The following is an 18107-nucleotide window of genomic DNA, read 5'->3' as shown; positions in this document are numbered from 1 at the left end:
GGCAGGTAAAGCCTCAACAGGATTTAGCAGTCCATTCCTTCGCTACATTTTGGCTAGATTACTGTAATGCACCTTATTTTGGAGCCAGCCAGTCCTCCCTCATGCATCTCTAGTTGTTTCAAAATGCTCCTGCTCGCCTCCGAACGGGAACTCTTATTAGGGAGTACATAACTACAATTCTGGCCTAAACATGACATGTTGCATCTTTATTACAACAGGGATATATTTACCAGCTTTTATTTAAAAATAACAATTTCTCCACATTAGGTTTGAGGCAGCCCCTCTTCATTTGATTTGAATGATCGATTCAAATAGTGAAGTTTGTTCTTTGAGAGGCTCTCATTAATCCATTCAGGAATCGTAACGTAAAACACGAGCTAATAGCGTTTTCAACTAAAACCGAACAGAAGTTGTCAGTAAAAGTGGCAACGTAAGATGGCTGCCCTCTGACTTCAGCTGCGAGGGCAGTAGGTGCGCTGTGACGCAAGACGCTTGACGCCGCGAACGTAACCCTTCACGTGATATTAGCAAAACGACGCAAGAGTTGAAGCACTAGTTTGAAACGGATTCAGGAAGGCTAGACGTAAGCTTTGAGTTTCGAGGTTCACCTGCCCATCTCTCCAAAGTTATGCTTCTTTTACTTTGTCCTAGCTATTGTGTATCTAGACTTCTGTCGACGCCATGGAAAGCAAAAAAGCGACATTGAGCGCCCCTGCTTACGGACATGTCATCGCTAGCGAGAAGTGGAGAAACTCCTCGCTGATTCAAAGCTTGAAAGGTGAACACGTGAATTTTATTACTATAAGCATACTCGCGTTAATTCTCTATAGCGCATTTTCCACGAAAATGTGATTTTAGCAGAATGTTTCCATTAGCTTGCAGAAAAGGTAAATGGCAGTGAACGAAACCACACACACAGCTGAATGTTTGATTTAAAGATGTAAAATGGGGTATTTTAGTTTCAATGGAGATGGTTGCAACTCCTGACTGACTGTACGATAAGGTCGTAAGATAAAAGTATTTTTTTTGTCCTCTAAAATCCGATTTCAGTCATTGTTCTCTAGACTTTTGAAATGGCAAATTACAGTGACATTATTCAAAATAACTTTTTTTCGTTGTTCCACCCTTTCAGGGATTTGCTTGATTCTCCTGGTACCAGACATTCTTTTAAAGCATCACCTTGCCACAACCTCCACAGAAATAATGCATTCAAATTTTTACTGTGAAAATAAGCTTTTACTTTTGGGAAAAAAAATTGTGGCTTTTGTTGCAACACAAATAAATGTAAGCACAATCCTCAATAAATAAACATCATAAAATGAACTGTCAAATGCCTGGTTTGATGAGTAACACTTCCTCGCTCCACACAATAGTCGCCAGAGGGGGTTGTTAAAGTCACCAAATTGCTAAGATGGCAACACTGACTGTGCTTTTAGTAAGTTGTCAGTAAAAAACAGAACATCCTGACAAATAGTATAAATTCCTGTGAAGTGAAAATTCAATCCATGCATTTTAACAGCATAAAAATATGTTGGGAGGTGCCACTTAAAAAAAAGAAAAGTTTTCAAATCTCTGTGACACAATCTTGCTTCTGTGCTCCAGGAGGAGGTGTAAAGATCCTATTTGAGAGCGAGCTGGGCATGGCCGACTTCCTCCTCCCAAACAAGAGCTCCATCCTCTACCTTTCTGAATGTGACGTCATTGCAGGCACCGCCTACAAGAGGAAGCTAGTTCGCTACAGGAATGTGAGTTTGCTTTTCTGTCGTGTTTAGTTTTTAGCCTGAATATGTGTACGGTGTTGGCGCCGCAGGCCTGCAGCAGTTTCCAGGAACAGGTCCTATTGGAGAAAACCCGCCTGGTTGAGCAATACTTCTGGGCTGTCCAGAAGTTTGTCGTGGTGGAACTGGGCCTGACGCTGCTGCCAGTCGGCGGGCAGATGGAGGCTTCGCAGCTTCTACTTCAAATGGTAACATCACTCTTCATTGATGCTGTCTGAGTGAAGGTCGCTCTCCAGCTTTGCATTGTGTACATCAGTCCTCTCAGAATTTTTCCTCCCTCAGAATAGTTTGGTTAAATTGTGTGTGTGTGTGTGTGTGGGGGGGGGGGGGGTTCGCTAATTGCCTGCCATCTATTTCACCAGTTCCCTATGTTGCCAGACATTTTGTAGCAATTTGAAGGATTTTTTTAAGACCCACAAAATATTGTGGTTTGCTTCTGTGACAATATCACCACCAACTTTAACAAAAAAAGAGATTCGCTTCTTTCACCTTAAAAAAACTTTCTATTTCACCATTAGTAATGAGCAGTAGAACATTGTTGGTTGCTGCAAAAACACTGGTTTCTGACCATGACAGGGAGACTTTTTATTTTATTTTATTATTTTTTAAATTTTATTTAACAAATTGAAATCACATGGCAAACAAAGATCATCACAGTACACAACAATCTCACAGTAACAATAAAGGAACAAATAAATAAAGTAAAATAAAAAATATCCCAGGGGCGTTAAACTAAAAAATATTAAAAACACCAAAATGAGAACACAAATGTAAGGTCTTGATAGCCTTCTTATTTTTGGAAGCAGAGATGGACTGTAAATATACATCCATCTCTTTCAAAAACAGAAAAAAAAAATAGCTTTCGACTTTACATTTATGAATATGAAATGTAGCAAGATAAATTAAAAGATTAATCAAATAATATCCTTTTTCAAATGAATTGTCATAGTTCACAAATCCAAACAAAACATTCGGTAAGGAAAGCTCAAAATTACAAAATATATTGTCCAAAATCTCTTTCTTCCCCATAAATTAACAAGAAAATAGAAAAATTAAAGGCCAAATTTTTATGTATCTTACTGTTTTCTAGAAATTGACTGTTCACATGAATTGAAAAGTATTTTCTTACATTGATGAAAGATCTGACTTATTGCACTTTATGACAATTCAGATTTTTTTAAAATTAATATTTACAATTATTGAATTAGAATTATGAAAACATATTCATCTCATCCATGTTGCTGTCAATGTTTGTGTAACACTTAAGTGATTATAACGTGTTACTTTCATTAATAAATAAATGATTTAATCAGCTACTGCTTCCGCAAAATTTAATGTGGAATTTATTGTATGTGGAGTTTATTTTTAATTTGTTAATTTTTATCATGTCCTTGATATTTAAGAAGAATTGATATTCCATAATGAATGAATATTGGATTGAACTGAAGTGAATCAAATCTAATCTACTATGTACCACAACATGTAATTGATGAATAGTTTTTTTTTTTTTTTTTGTAGCAGCAAATGATTGGATTTCAGGTGATTCCGATTCGTAATCATTCACTCATCCCTTACTCCCTAATCATTAGAGAATGAGTGAATGATTTCCTTCCCTTAAGTATTAGATGGTGATGGTGTTCTTCTTTCTGGTGGCAGGTTCACACGGATGGCAAGGAGAACCCATTCAAAAAAAGGAGCTCTTCCGGACTCTTGGACGCGCAGGTCTTGGCAGCGGTGCAACAGGTTCCCGGGGTGGGTCGGGTCAAAGCTCTGGCCCTGTTGGAGCGCTTCTCCAGCATCCATCAGCTGTGCAATGCAACCGTTGCAGAGCTGGAGGCCATCGTGGGCCAGGCCGCCGCTCAAAACATCCACATGTTCTTCCACAAGCCCACTGCGGCAGTCAGATGACACACGGCCACTTTGGAGACGTTTGGCATCTTTTACTTGGACTGAACATGGATATTTCGCTGGCAAAACCTGACGGATTTTACCAATGGGTCAGCTAATTGGTTGCCGCATCTATCTCAGAGTTTGGGTTTCAAATCTTGGTTGTGGCCTTCCTCTGTGAAATGTGCATGTTCTGCTGAGCTAAGTGTTCCTAAAGAAACAACATGCGATCTGGAGAGTCGCCCTCCCCCACTCCGTGCTCTTGTCATTCACCAAACGCATTAAAGAGTTTTGATCGTCCCTGTAGGAACGCTACGCTTTCTTTACAAGCGTTTCACATTGCTTGGCAGAGAGACTGCCTCCATTCTACGTCACTACGTACTGAATGCGTTGCGACGTAAATAACAATGGCAGTGTACGTCCAAATAAAGTTTCTACAAAATGTATTAAACTGGAAATGATTTTTGAAAAATGAATCTCAGGGTTATGTTAGTATCAACCAAATAAATAATATAGAGCAAACTTGTCACTACAGTCGGGGTTCCTTTAAAGACTTGTTTCTACTCTTACTTAAGTTAATGAGTTGAATTAGTGTTTCTGCTTTTGCCAGAAGTTTTGTTTTTGGCGCTGTTGTTTTAATGCAAGTATGTGGATTGTGCTGGTATACTGTAAGCGAAGTTTGCATCTCGGCGGTGTGGTGCATTATGGGTAGGCAGGCTAACAACTTAATTTCAACCACTGGAAAGTTGCAGTTTTTTAATTTAGCTGTACAGTATACTTGTTCCAAAAAAGACGTAGGGGAGTACAGTATATACTTGTTGCTGCACAAGAGAAATTAGAGGCACTCCATCAGTTTCGTCACACGTACGTTAGCTTAGTGATGCTTCTTTCCGTCTTTTCTTTCGGTTTCAGGATATTGACAAAATAAATGTGTTAAAGGAATTTTCCATTTTAGCCTCTTTTACGTCCGTTTGGATCTTTCTTTTCTGTCTGGAAATTGGGTAGAGTGAACGGAGTTTTACAAGCGTACACTTCCATCTTCGAGCTCTGCAATTTATTTTTGTTTTGCCTATAAACTCCATTAGGACAGTTAAAATGGCACAAAGTGCACCAAAGCCGCTTAAACAATGCTTGCAAACGTTGTCAGCACCCAATTCGCCGCCATTCAAATGACGGCTATTTTGGTAGCCGTCTTTTTAATTTTTTTATTTGAGTACTTGATTGATGAACTTGATGTTCATGCATGCGCAAACGTAATGCGCAGTGCGAACTTCGCTTATTCTGTGATCTGTGATAAGTTTCATCCCACGTTCTGGGTGTGGTTAAATAAATGTTTATTTGATTGACGTGTATTTCTACCTAATTACAACGTGTGAGTACTTTGACCACTTCTACTTTCGAGGGCAGTAATTAAACGTAATCTTATACTGTATTCGCCACGTTATTGTATTTTTTCTCCAAAAGTTAACGCGAACATCCAGTGCTGTCGGAGATAGCGCCCCTGGTGGTCAACCACCGTTAACTTTCAGTCCTTCACTGTGTCCACTACCAACGCAACGGCCGGTGTTTCATTTGGCTCCTATTGTCCTATTATAGCTGCTGCGGTTCTACAGTCATATTCATTTACATTTCGACCAAAATCAAAGAGGTAACGATAAAGTCGTTCTAATTATCACCAGTAAATTTGTATGACGTCGCGTTGAGCGCTGTTGATGTAATTGGTAGTTTTGTCTTCAACGGAAAAATGGCGCAGGCAGTTAGCTTTTTAGCTTGCGGTCATTTTTGTAAGTAACTTAGCGTTCGCTAAATAACGCTTTATTTTATTGTATATGTTTATATTGACAGTTCTCAGACCAAGTGAGCATCTTGCGAGGCCAAAGACGATGTCCAAGTTGCTAAATTTGAAGGTAAGATGGAGCCAAATCCAAATCATGTGCACCTGACTTTCTTGCTCTGCGTCATCGATACAATTTCCCCAATAAAAGTTTGAAGTTAGTGGAACTTTCACGTTAATTATGATGTTTAGTTAGTTTGTACCAACGTGGCTGTATTAAATAAACTAATTATGCAAGCGTTTGACCCATTTACTCTCATTACTGGATTAGAGTGCGTCGAAATGTAAAAATGACGTGAGCTCATGGGCGCGTTTTAAAAAATCTACAGTATTCTTAAAGTCAGAATGGTAATGTCAAAGCGATGGAATTTATATTATTTAATGACAATGCTTATGAAAATGTTTTTTTCTCGAAACATTCTGCTTTTGAAACACGTCTAGGCCTTGGGACTCCACTATTGATTTTGAGTTAAGCTATTGTAGACACTGCAATGGAGGAAAACTGCAATATGAAATAGCTATTTATTTGAAAATAAACATCCACAAAAGAAAATGGAGTGTGAATAATCATTATGAACTGAAACAGGTTTATATATATATATATAAATAGTTAGGAGCAGACAATGAGACGTCCATGTAATTCAATCACAGCACCATTTCACTACTACATATGGAGCAGGTCTCAAACAAGGATGTGATTTTTCCGCTAATTCGCGGAATTCCGCTTTTTTTATCTCCAAAAATAAACATTTTAAATTTCTGTTTTTTTTTTTGTAGTTCATTGTGTATGCACATGACTCCGACAGATAACATCTTCTGCTATAACAAAGACATTTGTGGTATGTTCTAATATGATTTACTTTTCATTTGGTCATGATACAATTATTTGTTCATGAAATTTGAACTCTTCAACATTATTTATGCGTTAACTTAGTAATCACATTAGTTAGATATGATGATATTCTCAGTGATAGTTTTTAAAAGCAAAGGCAGTCCAATGTTTTTGAATGTGACTGATTTTGAGTTGACTAAAACTGCCATTTTATATGGGATAGTTCAATATACATTGAAAATTTATGCTGTTGTTTTGTCTATTTCTTTGTCATGTGAGTGCATTGAAAGTACTTAAAAACAAGGAAAACCCATGAGCTCCGGGAAGCCCCCCCTTGTCCCCCCACCAGGGCACTGCCCTGGATCTAGCTGGGTGCCGGCGGCCCCCAGACCCCCGGCTAAATTTTCAGATAATTTCACTTTGGTCAAATCACATCCCTGCTCAAAGCATGCTCCTTGCACATTAAGTGAACCCTGAACCCTACATGAGCAAGAACTAGGTGACGTAGGCAAGGAAAAATTAAATTTAAATGCGTAGCTAATGGTTTGAATTGCGTAGTACCTGGCGATTTGATCTGCATCACGATACATAGGTCACGATTCGATTCAATGCCGATTAATCGCGATACGAATCTATAAATTGATTATTGTGATTATATTTTTTTCACTCAAATTCAGAAAATACTAATGAGTAAACTTGTACATGTACACTGTAAGATTTGTTTAAAAATATATTTATTTATCTGAAACTTCAGGCTTATGGCTGAGCCACTGTATTTAACAAACAGGTTGCAATCTGTTTCATGTTTGAACAGCACTAAAATATAATATTATGGCTTAATGTTTCATTAATATAACATTCTTCTATGCTTAATGTGTGAATCCTAACCCTAAGTAAGACGTTTTGTTCAATATTCCCATAAATACTTGATGTTTAAAAATCGATTCAGCCTCATATTGAATTGATTTGAGAATTGTGCACTGTAATATCACGATATATTGCAGTAACACCCCTAGTAAGCTAATGGTTCTATGAATCCTGGATTGAGAGATGAGAAGAGAACTCCATTTAAGGCTGCCGAGTGGTACATTTTGGCATAGAGATATATATTAGATGGATTTCAGATGGGATAAGGAAGCAATACGAGCAATAATTTGTTATGGTGGGAAAATAATGGTATGGTGTAGTAGTATGACTAAATATGTTGTAGCGGAAGTAAAAGTTCGCATTTTTGGCTGCACATCTGGACATGTACGAAAGTTTTCCTATTTCCAACATGGCAGTTGGTGGACCCTTCATGCATCTGGGCCCAGCTGGACGGCCTTGGTGGCATGGAGGTGGTAGACAAACATCAGTACGACAAGCTCTTTGTGCAAATGAATCTCTTCTATGATGATGCCACCAGTGACGAATGGGCGGTGACGCCCTCCTCCCTGGAGGAGGGACAGGTAAGCTTGGCTCATTCAGTTGTGTTTCATGGATGTGTGAGTTCTCTGAGAGGTTTCTGTGCGTGCATGCGTGTGTGCTCACCTCCAGAGATGCTCTACTTGAGTAAAAGTACAATTACTTTGGTAAGAGTAAAAGTACTCACTCAAATAATTACTCAAGTAAAAGTAAAAAAGAACAGGCTCTGAAATGTGCTTGACTAGAAGTAAAAAGTGTTTTCACCAGATGTTTTCTACTACGTTAATTTGAAAGATATTTGCTAATGGAGCAAAAATGGGTATACATTGGACAGTTGACTCTGTGACTTGCCCTGCGTCGAGTTCACAGTGTTGAGTTGTTCTAATCTAGCCAACTGAACATCACGTGATAGCGTGTCGTAGAGCCAATCACAAACTGGGATGTAGGAGATTGTGTGCAACGCTTCATATGATTGGCGAAGCCAGGACACATTCAGGTCAAGTACGGTATTTTAATCATTTTCATGTATTTAAAAACAAAAGTAGCGACCTTGTTTTGAAAATGTATCAAGTAAAAAGTACATATACTTGTGTTAAAATGTAACGGGTAAAAGTAAAGTGATCTAAAAAATACATAATAATACTCAGGAAAGTACAAAGTACTGAAAAAAAAAAAACTACTCAAGTACAGTAACAAAGTATTTGTACTTTGTTACTTCCCATCTCATTTCGCCTCAGGTGTGCGTGGTGTACTGGTCCCAGATGAAGATGTGGTGCAGGGCCCGGTTGGAGTCTACAGTCTCAGACTCTCATACAAATTTTGCTTGGTGTCACCTGCTGGACAATGGAGAACAGCTGATTGTCCTCTTCAGCCAGTAAGAATATATATTCTACACCCACTGTGTGTTTGCTACATGTTTGGGCCCATATTCCGGGATTTTACAGACTTGTGGGCCCCACTTGTCCTTGAGGGCCCCACAACTTAAGACCTTTTTTTGAGGGTCAAGACTTGGTTTTACAGTTTAGGTTTGAATTGGGTTATTGTTGGGGTAAGGGTTGGGGTTTGACAATCATTTGTAAGGGTAAGGGGCTAGGAAATGCATTATGTCCACAAAGATAGTACCACAAACGTGTGTGTTTGTGTGTTCTCTGCCTGCTTCCTGCGAGGGCTTCAATGATCATTCGAATAACTCAAATAATTTAATTGCAAACAAGATTCAAAGTAAAATTTCATATTTCATATAGTGAAATAGGTTTTTGCAAGGGCAACAAGCCAGGAGCAAAGACTGCGCAAAAGAAGTCCAAAGTTTGGGGATCATAAAAGATAACGTGTCAAGATTGGCTGCTCAAGGTAGTGTGAATATGTTCAGCTAAGTTAATATAACCACCACTGCTAGTTAGAATGTACATTGGAACCCTACTATTCTCAAGGTATCGGGACCCTGAAAAGTGAAAATCGCGAAAAATTGCTGCCCATTGTAATTGCTGGGGATGTTCGATCCACTTTGTTTTGTTTTTTTGTTGTTTTTTTTAAAGACCAATGGCAGAATGTAGGGCTGGGGAATAAATCGAATTAATTCGATTAATTGTCATTTTGAAAATCGAATCGTTCAAAATTTGCTAAATTGTGAAATAGAATTTTGTCTTCTGGATTATTAAAAGCTGTTGTTCTTATGTTCTGTTAGATCCAGATGTTATTGTGAGTTGTAATTTTGCTAACTATGAATGTTAAGTTTATGTTAAAACAGATTTAGAATCAGTATACATTATTGTTGTCTGAAGATTTTGCACAGGAATTATTTTTGAATAAATGAGACCTTTAAATAAACGTTTGCTGGGTTTAATGAATTAAAATCGATTAAAATCATAATCGTCCTGAATGGCTAAAAAAAATCAAGATTTTATTTTTGGGCCATATCACCCAGCCCACTCTTTGAGTACTGATATCGAGTACCGATGACTCTAATGCTTTTGATAAATTAAATTTCATTTAACACAATGACCAAAAATACTGAACAAAGACTCTTTTTTTTTTTCTTGACAACAGATGTTTCGCAGCACTCTATATTCATTTTTTGCCTTAAATATCAGTGATTGATATTGGCACCTTAAAATAAGGTTGGTATAGGCCCGGTATCGGTATTCACCCGTCCCTAGTTGTGGAATTGGACTACATTTACAAAAGCCAGAAAATCGGGTTTTAAAACCCAGAACCCCTGGGTTACCTATTTTCTAACATGAATATTTGGTCATATAAATAAATAGCATTTGAACAGAACTTTTGTTTGTGTCCTGTGCATGCTCTACTTGCAAGAAATCTTGGTCTGAACTACTTGTATGCGTGGCGGCTGTCTTGCATTGCCACTCATTAACGAGCCTAACTTGAACACAATGACTTTTCCATGATGTTTTCATGTTAGTTTCTTCTTTTCTTTTGTCTCACATATGCGTGTATATGTCAGTATGTCTGGCACGCAATCCTCCAGAAATGCACAAGCGGAGGTAAACGAAAATGGCAAAACATGGCGTTGTGGAACAGAACCACACTTTTGGACTGAGGAAGAAACTGACTACTTTATTAGTGTGATGAGTGTCATGAATATAATGTCTTTTATTGACTGTAGGAAATTAAAAGTGGAATTGACGTCTATTTGCGTAATGACGTTTTAGATTGGAATACAGTATGAATGCTGGAGTAAGTCTCACTGCTCAGTGCTCACACATGTAAATGAGTTATCACAAATGTTTCAAAAAACGGAATTTTGACCGTAGCCCTAGTATTGACAGCATGTTAACGTAGTCATGGATTCTCAATACACTTAAATAATCGTCTGACCTTCCGTGTTTCCTAATGGTTGCACGCGATTTCAATTTAAGTTCCTTTCCAAATCTAAAAGACTTGACAATGTTGAGGCGCTGCATGTGGCAGCTCATGTCTAATGTATTCTTGTCATCATTTGAGAATCCGACGTGTCGAGCAGAGCTTCCTCCAGCTTCCGTTCCGGATGAGGAGGTTCCACCTGGCGAGGGTCAAGCCCCTGTCGATGCAAGTGTCTGTTTGCGAGAAGGCCAAGCTGGTGTAAGAGCACTCATGATCACTAACTTCATAATAGATGTGTGACAGACGTGCGTTTTGTGTGCAGGCCGTCCAGCCGCTGGGATAGCTCGGCCACGTCCTACATGTGTGACCTCCTCAAGAGTGAGCCGCATCACACGCGCATGCTTTTTCAGTGTTCATCACTCACTCGTTTTTCCTCACGCCAAAGCTTCAAGTCAGATGGAGGCTGTTCTACTGAAGGACGAGTCCAACTCCACCGCTATCGAGCTCTACATGAGCGTCAAGGGTGTCAAGGTCATCTCACTTGAATACACATATAATGTATGGTGGAATGTGTACTGTATACTGTAGGTTTTGTTTAATTCTTGTCCACTTGGGGGCAGTCATTCCCCTCCAATCTCCAAGCACTCAACAAACTGCCGCAATGTAGACCTCATGCTAATTGTTTCCCAAATTGTAGTTGGGTTACAACATTCTATAATGTCCCATATAAGACCTATATACCTATTGATAACGCGTACAATAATATGAGTCTACAAATTCTTATTTTCAGATCTGCGTAAACGATGACCTGGTGTCCAAGAGGTTTGCCATTTACAACCAGGACAGGTCCAACAGCAACAAGCTGGAGCAGCTCAATGTACAGCATTTTAGGTTTTCGCACCGCGGCCTCAACACGACTGCCAGGAAACCAGCCCTGGCCGTGGTCGCTCCAGTGCCATTAACACAAGCGGAAACGGCACCTCCTCCAGGTAATAACTTGTTCAGCTTCTTCTGGATTAATCTTTGGCTGTAATACTAGTAGCACTATAGAACAATGTGAAAGAATCACTGCCTAATAACAGTTCAGTTGTATTTAATGTTTTAGTTAAATATATTTTCATTTCAGCTCTTAAGAACTACCGTATTTTTCGGACTGTAAGCACTTTTTTCCGTGACTTATACTCAGGTGTGACTTATCCACATATACTAAAATTAGAGCTCAGACCTATACACAAAATCCCTGTTCCCTAAATGTCTTGACTTTTTAAAAAAAAATTTAGTGGTTAGCGAATACTTTTGGTGCATTACTGCCAGCGGCCACCTTTTTTAGCATGTTAAGGACGGGGGAGGTAATGCACCAAGAATTTGCCAACCACCAAACAAAAATAATAGAAACGGAAGATGTAGTTTTAGTACTTAGGAGGAAGAAAAATAGGAAGAAGACACACAAAAGAACAAGGTAAACCCACAATCAATGAAGTTATGGTCACAAATGGAAACCCCGTGATAGAGTGAAGCTGCAAGAACCAAACCATGAAGTAACTAGGTTTGTTTTGAAACTTTTTAGTAAGGTAAAATTGTTATTTCACTTTTATCTTGAGCACATTTTAGTTGGATCATTTTTAATTACATTTTTAATGTTACTTTATTTTTAAGTGCCTGTATGTACACTGTAAATACTCAAACTGTGCAAAATGTTACAGTGGCTTACAATCATATTTTTAGGAATTACCTGTGGCTTTGATAAACACTATTGTATTTTGACAATGGTCATGATGGTGGAACTTGGAGAGCAAATAATTTTATTTAGGTGATAATTAGTGTCAGAAGTTGAAGAACTACTGCGATTGGCTGGCGACCAGTTCAGGATGTACACCGCCTCCCCCCCTTGGTAGCTGGGATAGGCTCCAGCATGCCCTAGTGAGGATAAGCAGTTTAGAAAATGGAAGTTCAAGAGATACTGATCTATGGAGTGTTAATGCCATTTATGCAATGTCATGTGACCTTCAGTGATGCAGCGTGTTCGACTGGGAACCTGTGATGAGATGACAGCACCCCCTCAGGTCAGTGTTTGTTAGTGAATGTTTCCCTACTCAGGGGTCATTGACAACCATTTTGTTTCTATGTCATTGTCCGTATTGTATTCATGTTTTTTTTCATGTTCTTGTTGTATTCACATTGTATCTATGTGGTATCCTTGGTCGCTGCTTTTTCAGAGGCCAAAATGTGAGGGAACCAGCAGTTCAAAGGTCACAGATGGGCAAGCATCACCGGGCATTCAATCAGCGAGGTAGAAGTCTAGCAGTGTGAATGAGTTAAATATGAAAAAGACCTGTGATGGCAGTGTGTCATTTCAGTGACTCATTGGAGGAATATGACTCCTCCCTGGCTGCCGCATTCAAGTCTCACCTCACTCTTTTCAGGTGAGTGATGACATCACGCTCTAGTCTGAGTGGCTGGCAGTTGATGACTGTGTGGTTGATGTCTCCCCAGGTTCATGAGGTTCCTCAATCCGGAATGCAGTTTTAAGGAAGAGACAAGTGTGAGTTTGATATAAAGCGTTCTTAAAAGTAATGTGATGAGACACAACAGTAATTATGCTCAAATGTGAACGTTACAGGTGAGTCAACCTGAGGAGCTGATTGAGTGTCCACCTCAACATTCGTTGAGCTCACCCTGCACAGGACAGGAAGTGTAAGCGTCCAGCTCGACACCACTGATACTCAAGCAGCAGTGACACAGCAAAAAAAAAAAAGACAAAATAAAAGAGAGAGAGAGAGATATCAGCACAGGCTTTCTAGATTAAACCTGGTGTCCTCAGAACTCACTGAGCTGTATTTTAGCTTGAGGGCCTGCAAAATAATTTACATTAAACCTATGTGTTGTGCCATTTAAATTTAAACATATGTTCATAAAGGTACTGGCACACCAATACAAGAAACTTAAACCTAAAATAAATCTTCCTTCCTATCTTAGCTTTGGGCCGATTAAAAGCTCTGATATGATTGACACGTCATCACATACTGTCAATCTAACACCACCAAATGAATAAACTGGTTTTCGTTAAGAACAATAAAGTCAATGTTTTCTTAGAGAATATAGGCGTCTTTTCCAGAAGTGAAGATGCAATATTACTAGAATAAAGTTATATTTTTGAAATTCACTAGTTAAATGTGATTTTCTTCCTTCGTTAAACTTTGAAATTAATGTTATTTTGACTATCATGCGGACAAATACAACTTTGTTCTCACATTACAAATATTTTTCTCTTAAATATGCTTTTATCATTTTGACTTCTCAAAATTACCTGACTTTTTGGGGTGCATGTGCTACTGTAATTTTTCAAGCATAATACTCAGATATAATATGCCTCCCTAATTTCCTTTCAAAAACTGATTTTAGCTGTCCAGAAAGTTGAACTATTTTCTGCATAGTAATATGATAGATTGGAATCTCTTAAGTTAAAGCAACACTAAGGAACTTTTCAGTTTGTTTATTATGGCGGCACCATATGGACAAAAGCGGTAATGTTATTCCTTAGAACAAGCTCATTGAGTTGTTTTTGAACTCACAAACTCACTAATTGACATCTGTCTTTGTAACGGATGGCCAAAGGGGGAAGTGATGTATATGCCATAAAGCATTCAGCTTATTTGTAGTTTTTTGTATGGTAGTGTTCCTACCATCCTCCTCAAAATTGTTTAGTGCCATTAATATTAACTCTTTGACTGCCAAAAACGTTAAATAACGTTTAGTAAAATCCTACGGAGGAGCGGCAAAGACGTTAAAAGACGTTCACCAAGTTTTTTTTTTTTTTTTTGGGGGGGAAACGGGTGGAGGAAAGCCTTGGCCAGCTGTACTGAAAGTATCAAGCAGATCTAGTTAGTATAATGCCTATTTTTGGCCCCTAGATGGCAGCGATGACTCTCTTTGGACAAGATTGGGTAGGCGTCAGTAGAAGACGTGAGGCGGAGCTAGAGTGTTAAGGGGACAATGGCTGAGGAAGCCATAATGGCGACCGGTTGCAAGCAGCTCACGCTTGAGCATTTTTTTCAAAGACGAAAAGCATCGACCAATGCTAAAGAGCACATTGATGACGAGGACGATGATGATGGTGACTCCGAGGTTGACGCCAAAGCTGGAAGCGTTGACGCGGCAGCTGTCATAAAGCCTCACCGGCTAGCGATACTAACGCCGGAAAACGCGGAGCACAACCGAGCACTTCTGCTCAGGCGGACGTTCAATCGGACGACGAAGAGTGCCCCGAGTCCAATGCATATTTATCGGAGGAGTGGGTACAGTCTGATCACGGAGAAGACACTGGTTATGGACTACGATTCCACCATGAATGGAGCGGATAAGATGGATCAGAACATCTCTTACCACCCGGTATAGGAACTGAAGGACATGAGGAAGCCAGACGTAACACCACCGTAACACCACCGTAATGCCACCGTATCATGATCCTGAGAGTAGACTTGATGGCAACATGGCCAAACACACACTGCAGTATATACTTGCTATTCCCCGGAAAAAAAAGCCAGCAAAAAAGAGTGGCGTCTTCAATCGCAGTGAAACTAATCTGTTGTGCAAATCCTGCTGCGTCCCCTTGCACGCAGGGGAGTGTTACAAAAAGAAAAACTGTATTTGAAACATCCACACAATTGTAAATAGTACCGCGGTTGCACACATTTGTAAATAGTTTGCCAAATTGTTTTGTCAAATTGTTACACTGTTGAATGTAAATAAACGTATTTTGCTATCAAAAAACACTTTTTCATTGTTGGTGGTAGTGTTTTACAGAAGTAAAGCACTGTTTAGGTGTTTGTGGCATCATTCATGGGGAAAAAAAGGTGTCAAATTCACTAGAGTGCATGAAATAATATCGTTTCACAAAAAGCTTGATTTCTCCGTATTTCGTTTCAAAACAGAGCATTTGGGTGAAACTAACCATTTTCTATTGTTGATTGCTGAAAAACCTAATAAGGTAGAAACAAACTTGCCCTTCTGATGAAAGATGAGAGTCCAATCTTTAATTTGGTAGTATGTGTGTTTCCATAGTCCAAACACAAAATTTTCTGTGGACCTTGAAAGATCAGTCAAAATGCTTAAATCGGCTGGCACCCACGGCATCCCTTTTCTGAAAACGTCTGGCAGTCAAAGGGTTAATACCGACCCCCTCAGGCTATGGCAAAAGTACCATTTAACTAGTTTTAAGAATTTCACCCCAAAAAATTTGATACAGTATTAGGGCATCCAGGGGATAGTTGTTGTCGCTGCAAAGCTCATTAGGACACCGTTAAGAGTCTTATGTTTTATTAGAGTAAAAAATGGAGTCTTAGGCGGTATGTCACAGAGAGCACTTTAATGAACATAGAGTATCTCTCAAAACTACGAGCGACTCTAAGCGAAAATAAGCATGACTGTACCGTAGCCCCTGAATTCCAACATTCTACGTATGTGAAACAACTAATTATTCCTTATTTCTGAGGGTGAATTATTTCAAAACCACCACGAGCATCTTTATCAATCTCTATGTATAATCCCCCACCCCAGCTCTACCCCCCCAAACTGTTGATTTTGGATTATTTTTTATTTCCTTTATTAATTTTTAAGTATTATGCTCGAAAAGTTATGGTATTTATGTCAATTTGCATAAAAAAAAAAAGAAATGGAAAAAAAAGTCCCTGGACCCACAAAGTTTGTGAACCACTGGTCTCAGTTAAGAATACAGTAGAGCAATCAAAGGTGTGATCAGGCTGAAGGTGTTATGTGCGTGTTTCAGCAAACTGACTCCCACCCAATCGGACGTGATGGAGAGGAGCAACTCTGCATGCAAAAGGTGTTTCTACACAGTGTTACAGACGATCCATTTTGAAATACTGTATAATCATCAAAAGCCTCATTTCAATTTGTATGACTGACAGAGTGTTATGTTGCTCCGTGACTGCAATGTGCCACACTACATTTAATCTGAACCCTTTCCTTTGCATCTCCTTACTGCTTGGAGACTTTTAGAGTGGTTGAGTCCACAGACTCAAAAATTTCAGTCAGATGACGATATTGATGAAGATGACCTGGTAGGCCTGCTTTCATTTGCTGTGTAGCTTCAAGTCAATTGTGACTCTTACCTTTTTTAGAAGTAAGGCTTATCAATAGGTGATGTTGATGTTAATTTGTTGCAAGGTGCTTCCCAATGCTCCCAAGATGGATGGAATTCTGGTGCACTCAGCTGTCCTGATGGAGCCGTGCTCAAACCTGGATGATGCCCCCGTCACTGAGACTCTTCGCAGGGTAGACAAATACCTACTATGATTAATAGAGCTACAGCTGACATTAAGACCCTAAACCCATTGCTTTATTGGTCTTTCGCAAAAAAACCATCTTAAACCAGTTTCCATACGTTCATTTTCCACATTTGTGTATCATATTTTTAGCAAATGTCATCAAAGACCACCTATGTTTCATAGACAATTGTTTCTGCTCCGTGTCTAGACATTGCAGAGGAATCAGGTCTGCCTGTCTCTCACTGACCTTCAGAGTTGGCCTTTTGTGGGTCAAGGACACAACACCGTGATCATCTCGCACACCGCCGACCAGCCCCAAAGCTACTTGCCCCCCCTCCTCAGTCACATGCTGCTGAGCACTATCTTCACCATCTCTTCCTCCAGAGCAGGCGTGAGCGCACAACGCAAATATCACACATTACGTCACCTCGTAGAATGATAACAAGAAGCTTTTCGTGTGTGCACTTGTAGCCAGTTGCAGTGGTGCTGTGTACCGGCTGGGAGAAGGTACAGCTGGTTTGTGATCTTCTAGAGGAGAGCAAGGTTACCCGGCGCCTCAAACCAACCAGCGCACTGATCGGTGGTGCCAAAGATGAGGCCAAAGGCTTCAAGATTCCCAAAGACTGTAAGTTGCTAGAGCATGTTCGTCTCCTTCCTTATAAGCAAAGCCCAGACTTGAAAAAGGCACCGATGGCTTCCTGTTGGGTCACTTCGCAAACAATGCCAAATATAGGCAAGCTTGTGACGCTGTGTCCCTGCGCTGTTTTGCCCTAACCTATCATGGGCGCTGTGCAAACTATTTACAATGTGTAACAGCCTTTAGACTGATAATGAGATGGCCCTTTACCTGAGTTTTCGTCGATTTTTTTCATGCAGGTCTGCTACTAGTGACAACTCCCTTCAGCCTGGTGCGTCTGCTGTCATGTCACTGCTTTCTGTTCCTGCGTTTGAGCCACCTTGTGCTGGATGAGGCTGACCAGCTCTTCACTCTGGCCCCAGACCAGGTGACACCTTGGCTGTGTTGTAAAAAAATTGTCTTGTGAAATTGCCCCAAGAGGAAAAAAATAGGGCCTGACTGGTGTGAATTTTTTTAGGCTGGAAAAAAATGACCAATTACTGATTAATCTGCAGATTTGTTAAAATTTTCGCTATTAAGATTTACTCTGCTTTGAATGACAGGTCAACAAATTTCATTATAAAAGTACTGTATAAAAGGTTATTGTATAGATTTGTGTGTAAATAATGAAACCATTCTGACAAGTATA

The 18107-nt window shown here is 39.5% G+C and overlaps 2 protein-coding genes across 10 annotated transcripts in view; both read left to right on the top strand.

Moving 5' to 3' along the window:
• Positions 1–501: 501 nt before the first annotated feature.
• Positions 502–3971, top strand: faap24 (FA core complex associated protein 24). The gene is made up of 4 exons (XM_077569067.1): positions 502–778; positions 1603–1745; positions 1811–1966; positions 3435–3971. Exons 1-4 carry the CDS (start codon positions 682–684, stop codon positions 3684–3686), a joined length of 648 nt encoding a protein of 215 aa, XP_077425193.1. The 5' UTR covers positions 502–681; the 3' UTR covers positions 3687–3971.
• A 156-nt stretch (positions 3972–4127) lies between these two features.
• Positions 4128–18107, top strand: part of tdrd12 (tudor domain containing 12) — a 28114-nt gene continuing 14134 nt past the window's right edge. For 8 of the 9 annotated variants that reach the window (XM_077569066.1, XM_077569065.1, XM_077569062.1 and 5 more), the window contains exons 1-19: positions 4128–5313; positions 5511–5572; positions 7615–7779; positions 8473–8609; positions 10697–10813; positions 10878–10933; positions 11001–11086; positions 11346–11544; positions 12566–12618; positions 12772–12845; positions 12913–12978; positions 13049–13097; positions 13176–13249; positions 16341–16397; positions 16566–16635; positions 16742–16849; positions 17051–17233; positions 17314–17467; positions 17719–17846. In XM_077569066.1, the coding sequence (XP_077425192.1) occupies positions 5549–5572; positions 7615–7779; positions 8473–8609; positions 10697–10813; positions 10878–10933; positions 11001–11086; positions 11346–11544; positions 12566–12618; positions 12772–12845; positions 12913–12978; positions 13049–13097; positions 13176–13249; positions 16341–16397; positions 16566–16635; positions 16742–16849; positions 17051–17233; positions 17314–17467; positions 17719–17846 (1800 nt within the window). In that variant the 5' untranslated portion in view covers positions 4128–5313; positions 5511–5548. The remainder of the gene's footprint in view (positions 5314–5510; positions 5573–7614; positions 7780–8472; positions 8610–10696; positions 10814–10877; positions 10934–11000; positions 11087–11345; positions 11545–12565; positions 12619–12771; positions 12846–12912; positions 12979–13048; positions 13098–13175; positions 13250–16340; positions 16398–16565; positions 16636–16741; positions 16850–17050; positions 17234–17313; positions 17468–17718; positions 17847–18107) is intronic. The other variant, XM_077569060.1, reaches the window with a different exon arrangement.

This window comes from Vanacampus margaritifer, chromosome 6 (assembly GCF_051991255.1).
Source record: "Vanacampus margaritifer isolate UIUO_Vmar chromosome 6, RoL_Vmar_1.0, whole genome shotgun sequence".
In the NCBI taxonomy this organism is placed as follows: domain Eukaryota; kingdom Metazoa; phylum Chordata; class Actinopteri; order Syngnathiformes; family Syngnathidae; genus Vanacampus; species Vanacampus margaritifer.
Note: the sequence above shows the minus strand (reverse complement) of the source record. Positions and strands in the feature narration are given on the sequence as shown.

Bases quoted from the DNA above. Each gene is read 5' to 3' on its own strand.
- faap24 (XM_077569067.1), top strand. From the start codon at position 682: ATGGAAAGCAAAAAAGCGACATTGAGCGCCCCTGCTTACGGACATGTC. The intron at 779-1,602 runs GTGAACACGTGA...TCTGTGCTCCAG, and splicing joins GCTGATTCAAAGCTTGAAAG to GAGGAGGTGTAAAGATCCTA. The intron at 1,746-1,810 runs GTGAGTTTGCTT...TTGGCGCCGCAG, and splicing joins AGCTAGTTCGCTACAGGAAT to GCCTGCAGCAGTTTCCAGGA.